This window comes from Lotus japonicus, chromosome 3, assembly GCF_012489685.1.
Source record: "Lotus japonicus ecotype B-129 chromosome 3, LjGifu_v1.2".
Taxonomy (NCBI): domain Eukaryota; kingdom Viridiplantae; phylum Streptophyta; class Magnoliopsida; order Fabales; family Fabaceae; genus Lotus; species Lotus japonicus.
Genome location: NC_080043.1, coordinates 69,099,061 through 69,109,463, shown reverse-complemented (window position 1 = coordinate 69,109,463; position 10,403 = coordinate 69,099,061). Strand labels below are relative to the sequence as shown.

Genomic DNA, 10,403 nt, shown 5'->3' with positions numbered 1-10,403 from the left:
TTGTGTAAGTTATTAGTATTTTTTTTTTGCCCATATATATAACTAAATTAAGTGATAAACTGTTGGCCATAATATGCATTTCAGTCTCACAAGCGAGGATCAAACTCTTAATGTTGTAGTTAAGGGATAAATCAAGATAACCACTACACCACACCTTATGATTACTGATTAGTCGTTTAACTAAAATATGATAAAAGAAACTTGGAAAGTAAATATACTTAAAGACCATTCTGTTCCTTGGTCAATTGAGTTGTTTAGCTATTCCCCTTTGAGCTTTCACTTCTTTCCTCTTCTATTGTATTTTGGTTTTGGAGCATTCCTTGTGCATCCCTTTAATACAATTTCTTTGTTGATAAAAAAAAACTTAGAGACACTTGATAATAAAGACGAGTAAATAAAAAATATATACAAAAGATAAAAATGAGAAAGAGTTATAAATTATAAGCGATTTGTGTTCCCAACAAAACTGAAAGTTGAAAGTAAAAGTTTTGATTTATGCACACTCCAATTTCTCTTCAATTTCATTTTTACTCACTTTCTCTTTCTATCTTCCTCTTATTTTTCAATCAAACCTGTCATATCTCTAATTTTTCTGTTTTCTTCCTTTTTTATAAGATGGAGGTGTGGGAGGAGTTTCAACCAAAACTTATCCTAAAAAGTAAACAGGCAAATTCAAGTAATGATAACAATATATAATATATAAATATAAATAACCCAGTGTAGTCATCACCAAGCGGGGATAGCTCAGTTGGGAGAGCGTTAGACTGAAGATCTGAAGGTCGCGTGTTCGATCCACGCTCACCGCATAATCTTTTTCATTTTCCAACAAGCGGGGATAGCTCAGTTGGGAGAGCGTCAGACTGAAGATCTGAAGGTCGCGTGTTCGATCCACGCTCACCGCATAATCTTTTTCATTTTCCAATGAGACGAGAAGAAATAATAAAAAACACACTAGCATATTGAGTGGTCCAACAATGAATATACAACTACTTAAAGCCACGGGGTATATTATCAAGAAATACAAACGGTTATGATTGAATATGTGTAATTTGTAAAATTATAAATATACCTTTTTAATATAAAAATTAAGGAAAAAATGATAGCTGCTAATTTCTTGTTTTTCTTTTTTAGTTAAAGTTCCATAATATTAGATAACGTTTGTGAAATAGAAAATAAGTCTAAATTGTTAAAAAAAATATATATAGAATATATTTCCGGCATTTCCAATTCCATGTTTATATTTGATTCTGTGATCATATGCCTAAAAAAAGTGTGCCATTCTAAATTTGAAATACATTTATGATTTGAAATTAAGTGTGTCATATATCCCTTTGAAATTAAGTACTTTACACTAATTATTTCTCTTTAAAACAATAAAAGACAATTTGCTGAGTAAATGATAAAATTTGGATAGAATGATATGAGCTGGAGATAAAAATCCTTTAAAGCCTTCTGATTGGTTGCTCCACCACAAACTTTCCACTCTTGTGTTCCTTCCTAGCCACACATCCCTCTGATTTTCTTTCCCTACATAGTACATATGAATATATGATGTTACATGCACACCACACATTGTCTTTTCTTCAGGTGAATTAAGGATTCAAGTGAAGTACTTGGAAGCCATGGCATTGGCAGCAACACTGATGGCAGCCACAGCAAGCACCAGCACTGTTCTTAAACCAACCCCTTTCCTTGGTCAAAGTAGGGGAACCAACACCAACCCTCTTAGAGATGTTGTCTCCATGGGACCTGGGAAATACACCATGGTACTTTTATGATGAAAAAGTGGCCACTTTTCACATTCTTTCTCAATTCTCACTGACTTTTAGTTTACTGGTTGTGTTGTGTTGCTTATGGAGTGTTGATGAATGAGCAGGGAAATGAATTGTGGTATGGACCAGACAGAGTGAAATACTTAGGACCCTTTTCAGCTCAGACCCCTTCATACTTGACTGGAGAATTCCCAGGGGACTATGGATGGGACACTGCTGGATTGTCTGCTGATCCTGAAGCATTTGCCAGGAACAGGGCTCTTGAGGTTAGTTTATTAGTCTATATAGTGTGCCTTCTTCTTATTATTCCTTTTATTAAAGCTACTAATGTATCTTCACCTATCAACTTAAGCTCATGAGAAATTTTGTTCATAATATGTATTGCATTTATGCTTACATGAAATCATTAATGTTTCTTTACCTAATAACTTAAAGCTTCTTAGAGAATTTACACCCCAAAAGATTTAACTGTTCAATGGTTCTAAGAGAAAAATCGCATTAGTTTTATCTGCACAAACAATCCCTTCTTTATCATTAAAAAGAGTTATTTTCATTTGCTGATACCTTTAGTGAGTGCTTGATTCCCCTCAAAATCATTTCTCATTGAGTAAAATCACTTTTGAATGACAATACAAGGCATGTTTGGATTCACGTTCCGATCTTCTGGAATCAATTCTGGCTACCATAAAAGGTACTAGGAGTAGCTTGTCCCATAATCAGTTCTCCTTCCATCTTGGAAATAAACCATATATCCAAACATGCACATAGATGTTTAAGTGTCATTTTGGAGAATTGATTTCAGTCCCAAAATCAATTCTGCATAGAAGCTAGATAGAGTAGCTTCCACGTTAAAAAATCAATTGTAGGATTTTATAACTGAATTTAACATTACCCTACAAAAATCATTTTTTTTCCTAAATGTATTAGAACATAAATAACTTCATTTTCAACTCACTTTAACTTGATTCAAACATTCACTTAGTAGGTTCTAAAGTGATATTATTTCCCGAAACAAATATAGTGATGGTCTAGTCTTAAGAAACAGCTAGTGCTAGGAAAACCACCAGAAATCCTGAACTGAAATTTCTCTTCTGCAGTAAGAATTTTCTTTTTTGTTGTAAAAAGCAACCATAAAAGAACAAATATGATTTATCATTGATTTAATCTGTTATTGTAAGATATGCTAAATTCTTATCTGAAACAAGGTGATTCATGGACGTTGGGCCATGCTTGGAGCACTAGGCTGCATCACCCCTGAAGTACTTGAAAAGTGGGTTAGAGTGGACTTCAAAGAGCCAGTTTGGTTCAAAGCTGGAGCTCAGATATTCTCAGAAGGTGGCCTTGACTACTTGGGGAATCCCAACCTTGTTCATGCACAGAGCATCCTAGCAGTGCTAGCCTTCCAAGTTGTGCTCATGGGTCTTGTTGAAGGATTCCGGATCAACGGCCTTCCGGGAGTTGGAGAGGGCAACAACCTCTACCCTGGTGGACAGTACTTTGACCCTCTTGGCCTTGCTGATGACCCTGTCACTTTTGCTGAGCTTAAGGTTAAGGAGATCAAGAATGGAAGGTTGGCCATGTTCTCCATGTTTGGTTTCTTTGTCCAAGCCATTGTCACCGGGAAGGGACCACTGGAGAACCTATTGGATCACCTTGATGACCCTGTGGCTAACAATGCTTGGGTCTATGCTACCAAGTTTGTGCCTGGTTCTTGAAAATTATTTCCATAAGCTTGTTTTGTATGAATGGCATGACATGGAATTTTGTTTGTAGAATATTATCATAATATGTGTCAGTTTAGTGTACTTTTTTTTCTGGTTCACTTTAATCCGTTTAAACTATCAAATGAGTTGGCCTAGCAACATTAAATCAAGAACTTAATGTCAAACGTTAAACTATCAAACGTGAAATGTACTTTTGAGTGGCTATTGTATGTAGTTTCAAAAACTTAATGTCACTTAATCGGGTCCTTTAGCAAGGCTTCCCATTTGCCAATTCCACGTTTACTTCTTTCTTGTTATCTTGCTTCTTCAATTTGGTGATTTGGTGAAGTGGATAGCAAATCTGGAGCATGGTTGTTTCAATACTGGACCAAATGGAAGGTGTTGTGGTAGTTTAAGAATAAGTGTAGTGTAGGTGAATTTGGCAATTATAATGATTTCAAAGGTATTGATTTGGTAAATGTTACCCTTAACAAGAGGATAGTTTATTTATTCTAGAATTTTGTCTGGTTTTTAAAAACCAAGATGCATGCATGACTATTTTATGCAGTCCAAACAGGCAAGTTTTTCAAAGAAAGACCACAATATAGCTTGTTTTTCAATTCTTGTTTGAATCCCTAGGTTCCCTAAAATAATAAATAAGTAAAACCTGAAACATGAGTTGTGTTATCTCCTTTTCCCTGTTATCCTTCCTTTGTTTCTCAGAAAACTATCTTGGTTCACCATCTTCTTGCTCTGCTCCAATTCAGGGATTCTCATGAACTTGGCAAGCACTGCTTGGCATCCAATTTTGGGGATACCCAAACCTCTGGTTGAGACCATAGGGACTATAAACTATAGCACATGCTTCAATGCCGCAAAGGGTGCTGAGTTCCTTAACCTTCTTCATTAGACCCTTCTTCTTTTTCTTGAATGTCGCCTTCCTCGCTGAGTCATTGCTTAGAACGCGAGTTTCACCTTCTTTCTAGTCATGGTGTGGTGACGAGAAAACCAGAGATAGAACATCTCTTTATTTTATATACATCACATAAATAGCTGCTAGCTTGATGACCACGGAAGTATTTTTGAATCCCAAGTACTCCCTGCAAAACCTGTTTTCTATTATCCTCCAGTACACCAATCTACAAAACCAACCAGAGCACGAAAAATAACAGTCAAAACAAAAAAAAATCCATAATTTAAAAGAATATAAACTCAAGGTACAATAAGCCGCGACGGATTACACATATAATTTGATATGCTGCAAAGTAAAAAATTAATGTGTCAAAAAAAAAATTAATTTAGTAAATAAAATGGCTGATGAACATTTAATGTCACCTCTTTGCCTTCTACTTAGGTAGTCTGTATACAGCTCTTTAAAGGGGAAAGGAAGAACTTAAAACCAAACTTCAATTAAATAAAGTAGGAGCTACGAAGAGAGAAAAACACATGTTTAGAAACATTTTAATGATCATATTCAAGTTAGTGAGCCAGCTAACAGAGGAGGAAAAACATGAGGTTTAGAAAAATAAGGTGAAACTTTCAGCTTCTTAAAAGTGTGGTCTATCCTACAAATTAACAAGATTCTGGAACTTGTTATGAATGAATGAGTTAAACAGAAAAAGAATTCAAAGCTATATATATAGGCTAGTGAATACACTAACTTTGAGATCAGGGACAATTAAAAAACTAGGATTCTAACTAATTGTTACTTACTAACTAAGCAACTAATTTCTGTTACAATTAATCAGTATGTTGTAATACAGATATTGTCCAACTCCCTTTACAAGATTTCTAATTATATCTTACTGATACTGTGGAATGATACATACCATGCTAATCCTACAATATCATACCCATCTCACTCATCTCGCCCGTTCTAGGCCTAGCTAAAAAAAAGATACAATTCTAAAGTAAATCTATCAAGGCCTGAATTAAGATATACCAAAACAATATGCAAAAATTGATATAATATTTCCAGAAGTCATCTTGTTTGTGCAGGTTAAGTCCTCCTCCTTTAACAAATAGTAAGCAAGTTAGGTTTAAGTTATGCTGCTGTTGGTTCTAACAAAATAGAGATAAAAATATTTCTAATAAACAAGATTGTATACTTCAAAAGCTATAGAGATATTGAATTTGAAATTCAAACTAGTACAGATATTTGTGTCTGTGCATGGCAGGTACCGGATCAAAAGTAGAGAATACAACAATGGGTGCACCTCATTTAGAACTTGTACTTCATGTTACTAACTCGTGATCAATAAATATCAATTTACTGTGACTAATCTTCCCCCAGTCTTCACCATGTGGTTTCTGGCAACGCTGTTTGAGCAATGGACACATGCGTCTAATAGATAGTGTTGAAATAGATTTAGGGAGACCCTCCTCCGGCAAGCATTGGAGTCCAGAGCAGTCAGAAAGACGCAATTCTGTGAGAGAGGGGAGGTGGCAGAGACCCCTGTAGTCCAACTTTTTAAGATTTTGAAAATTGGAGATGTCCAGGTAATTGAGAGAGTGTGGCAGCAACCCTTCATCAGGAAAAGACTCCACATCATCCATTGATGTAATAAACAAGCGAAGCAGAGAAGTGGTGGTTGCCAAAGCCTGTTTGAGTGAGACCATAGGAAGTTTGGGGAGAGCCAAAGTTTCTAGGTTTGGCGGCAAACCTGCATCAGAGAACGACTCCAGTTGTGGACAATCATCTATCCAGAGCATATTAAGAGATGGAAGGAGGATATGCATGCATTCAGGCAATGACCTTAAATTCTCCAATCCACCAATGTCAAACCACTCCAGCCTGGGTGCAGAAAGTCCTCCATTAGGAAATGATTCAAATTTAGGGCACCAACGGATTGTCAGCTTCCTGAGATTATGACCATGCTCATCCTGTGTAATCATTTCAAGATTCTGGCACCGCCGCAGATAGAGAGAATGGAGTTTGGGGAAGAAATCCAGCGGAAATGTCTTCAAAGATTCACAGCTACCAGTGATATCCAATGATACAAGGAAATTGTAGCAATGGAGTAAGGGAATATTCATATTTGGGCAATCATAAATTCTCAATTCAACAAGAGAGGTATCAGATATGGTGTGCCTAATCCTTTCAAGTAAGGATCCTTCCAAGCCATCTCCACCAATGCTGAGTCTTTGCAAAGTAGAGGGATGATAACCAAATTGAAGCTTCCCACAGTTTTTTAGATCCAATTCTTGAATGGCTGGAGCCCATGGTAAGAAAGTCACAAGCTCTCTGCAATCATAAATAGTTAATTTCCTCAAAGATGGAAGCTGCTCTGGCAAATGCTCTTTCAGATTGGGACAATTGCTCACAGAAAGCTCTTGGAGGCGTGGAAAAAACACCCCCCACAATTTCACATTCCCACTCTTCCAATTCTTTCATATTGTGGAAGACTAAGGTTTCCAATGACGCAAATGGAATAGTAGAAGAGCTACTCCCATTCCCATAAAACTCCCCACCAATTACCACTACCCCATGGAGCCCAATAATTGACAGTTGCTTGAGAGATGACAACAGCCCAAAGGAAGGCAATATCACACAATTTTCACAATTGCTCAGTGTTAAGGACACCACATTGGATAATGAATTATTTCCAATCCAATATGGAAATCGTGTACCACCGTAGTTCCTTACTGCCAGCTCCTTCAAGTGTTTGCAAGGTTGCAGATTTTCAAGAACTTCCCTTCCCTTTTGTGAATCATCATCATTTTCCTTCCACTCTAAATCAAGCTTCACGAGGTGTACTTTATTTTTCAAATTTGCTGCTAATGCATCCAAGGGATTGACAATATTCTGCAGCTCTGAAATTGATAAGCCTCCATGAAGATTGAGTACACTTAACGGCTGAATATTGGACTCCTTACCTTTTCCAACGTAAAACGAACTCAATACTTGAAGATTATTTAATTTTCCAAAATGCATTGGCATTTTTCTCACCTTAGTTCTACTAAAATCGAGATAGCGCAAATTAGTGAGTTTATGCAAATTCAAGGGAAGCTCTTCCAAAAATCGACAATCATTCAACTTCAATGTCTGTAAGTTATAGAGCAAACATATTGAATGTGGTAGCTTTTGTATGTTGGTCCAAGATAGGTCTAGATAATGGAGCTGTGTAAGATTGCCTATGGTGTTAGGAAGCTCACATATCGCGTAACCAGAAAAAGATAAGGCACGTAAGAACTTAAACATGGAAACCAATACATGCACCAACGTCTCAGGCATCCAGAAATAATCCCATGTAGATAGTTTGGCATTCCTACCTAATGGTAGAAATGTTCGAAATCTACTGGCATTGTATAAGGCATCAAATCTGTTGGAAGCTTCATATATCCTTCTTAAAAATGAAAAATGACGAGTCACTTTTGATATATTTTGTGCTTCTTCATCCTCCAACCTGTAAACAAAATCCCCAGATACATATTTTGCTAAATCATTGAGAAGGTCATGCATGATAAATTGCTTTGGATCTGTACTTGAATGTTGAAAAAAGACCTCGATAACAAATCATCAAAGTACTCTTCACTCACTCTTTCTAAACTCTTACCTGCTTGAGGGCATTTGAGAAAATTTTGAGCCATCCATAATAGAATTAAATCCTCCTTTTCAAACTCACAATCTTTGGGGAATATAGAACAATAAGCAAAACATTTCTTGAGATGAGAAGGAAGGTATTGATAGCTCAATATTAAAGCCGGGATAATATTGCTATCCGCTTCGGGTATCTCCCATACCTCACTTGTCAATATCATTTCCCATTCCCGTGAATGTTAGAATATAATATAAAACCATTAAAGTTGCCCTTACCCAAAAGCTTAAGCTTTTGGGATTAAGTGGTTATTTGACATGGTATCAGAGCCTTTATGACCGAGAGGTCTAGAGTTCGATCCTCGCTCCCCTCACTTTCTAATTAAAAAGTGGAATTTAATTAAGCACTTGGTAGGTGGGCCTGTGCATTTGTCCACGCTTCAAGCCCAAAGGGCTCTTGCGTGAGGGGGCGTGTTAAAATATAATATAAAACCATTAAAGTTGCCCTTACCCAAAAGCTTAAGCTTTTGGGATTAAGTGGTTATTTGACAGTGAAGACGGTTTCATGTATAAGAGATTTCCTATAGTTTTCAAAGCCAGAGGCAAGCCTTTGCATTTTTTAACTATTTGTATACCAACCTCCTCAAAGTCGAGATTTGATTGAGAATTTTCATCTAGGAATGCATGTTTAGAGAACAATTGCCAACAATATTCTTCTTGTAATTTCTCTAGCTGATGTGTCTGATTTGATCGCATGATTGAAGAAACTTTCATACTGCGTGTGGTTACCAGAATTTTGCTTCCCTGAGAAGAACCATTAAAAGGAGCTCGCAGAGATTCCCACTTCATACGATCTTCGTTCCAAACGTCATCCAGAACAAGAAGAAACCTCTTCCCCATCAACTTTTGCTTCAGCTTTACCTGAAGCATATTAAGCTCTGTGCTGTCATCAGTTGATCCAGTGATTTCCTCAAGAATTGCTCTTGTCACCTTAATAACATCAAATTCATCTGAAGCACAAACCCAAGCTTTGATATCAAATTTACCCTCCATCCTTTGGTCATTGTATAAATGTTGGGCAAGAGTGGTCTTACCCATGCCTCCCATACCCACAATAGAAATTATGGACAACTGATGGTTATCATTCTCAGTGTCAGACAACAACCAATTAAATACAATTTCTTTGTCATTATCTCTGCCATATATAACAGTTTCACTCAGCAACGATGTTGATGGCAATTTGTGTGACACTTGCCTACTTGATCCACCACCAAAACCAGCTCCCTCTCTCAGACCTAGTATATCCTTTTGTGTTGCAAGAAATTCCAGGTTGTCAAGGATTTCTTGCATCCTTGGTTCAATTTCTTTGTCAAATGAAGTGACATTAGCATTGAAGAAATTCCATACCTTGCTAGCACTGGACTGAGATTCAGCTTCTTGCTTGCACCAGGAGAGTTGAGTGTTTATTTCATCCAAGAGATCCTCTGCATCAAAGGCAGCAGCTTTGACAGCATCAAGCCATGCTTTCACATTTCCATTTCTGATCTGCTTTAGCTCTGCATCATCAACAACAGCATTAATGGACATCAGCATGATGTGGAGCTTTTTGAGCAGCTTCTCATTGAGTTTTCTTCCACGAAAGTAGGCCAAAATATCAGCAGAAGCAAGCCTGTCAAATGTGGCCTGAAAGAAAGCAGAAGCAAGAGCACCTCCAAGGAGTTCAAGCGCCATGGCAGCAAGAAAGAAAGAGAGTGAGTAGAGAATTGCAGCAGCTTATGCCAATGGCTCAATGCAGAAAGAAAGTGTTAAGGCTAATCAGATGGTATTTTCTGAATGATTTTAGGGAGGGTTAGTAAAAAGTAACACCACTTGCGTTGATTTGCAGCTAACCAATAAATGTTCAGTCTTCCAGACAAAAAAAGTCAGTAATGCACGCAAGCACCAATGACCAGTGCTGAGAGAATAGTCACGGGTAGATTCTTTATTATTTAATTATTTACCAACACTTTAATCTATGTGAAGTTTCCTCTCTCTTCCTATGCTGTTTCTAAGCGACCCCAGTTTTTGTGCTGAGATGTTGCAAGGCTTTCTTCTACAGTTCACCTGTTGGTTACTTGGTTGTATATGTTCAATCTGTAACTTCCACCAAAATTATTATGATGGAACTGGCTGCTATAGTAAATATGTTTACAGCTAGCCATTATGCCATTGAGTCAACAAGCTTGGTGTATATGATTAATTATATGCTTAAGCATGAGGTGAAATGTTAGAAGTAATGTAAGAGTATAAAACCTGAAACATGAGTTGTGTTATCTCCTTTTCCCTGTTATCCTTCCTCTGTTTCTTCACCTGCTCTTTGGCCTTTTGAATACTGTCTCAGAAAACTCTCTT

General features: G+C 37.0%; 1 protein-coding gene, 2 non-coding genes and 1 pseudogene across 3 annotated transcripts; 3 read left to right on the top strand and 1 right to left on the bottom strand.

Annotated features, from left to right (window-relative positions):
• Positions 1-733: 733 nt before the first annotated feature.
• TRNAF-GAA (transfer RNA phenylalanine (anticodon GAA)) lies at positions 734-806 on the top strand. The gene has a single exon. It is a non-coding gene; the product is annotated as a tRNA-Phe (tRNA).
• Positions 807-829: 23 nt separating this feature from the next.
• TRNAF-GAA (transfer RNA phenylalanine (anticodon GAA)) lies at positions 830-902 on the top strand. Its single transcript has one exon. It is a non-coding gene; the product is annotated as a tRNA-Phe (tRNA).
• A 619-nt stretch (positions 903-1,521) lies between these two features.
• On the top strand, positions 1,522-3,594 carry LOC130745493 (chlorophyll a-b binding protein 13, chloroplastic-like). Its single transcript, XM_057597789.1, has 3 exons — positions 1,522-1,766; positions 1,877-2,038; positions 2,978-3,594. Exons 1-3 carry the CDS (start codon positions 1,623-1,625, stop codon positions 3,485-3,487), a joined length of 816 nt encoding a protein of 271 aa, XP_057453772.1. The 5' UTR covers positions 1,522-1,622; the 3' UTR covers positions 3,488-3,594.
• Positions 3,595-4,474: 880 nt separating this feature from the next.
• Positions 4,475-10,285, bottom strand: LOC130745494 (putative disease resistance protein At3g14460; annotated as a pseudogene).
• Positions 10,286-10,403: the final 118 nt, after the last annotated feature.

Excerpts from the sequence above, each read along its gene's own strand:
- LOC130745493 (XM_057597789.1), top strand. The coding sequence starts at position 1,623 with ATGGCATTGGCAGCAACACTGATGGCAGCCACAGCAAGCACCAGCACT. Across the intron at positions 1,767-1,876 it reads GACCTGGGAAATACACCATG|GGAAATGAATTGTGGTATGG; the intron begins GTACTTTTATGA and ends ATGAATGAGCAG. Across the intron at positions 2,039-2,977 it reads CCAGGAACAGGGCTCTTGAG|GTGATTCATGGACGTTGGGC; the intron begins GTTAGTTTATTA and ends ATCTGAAACAAG.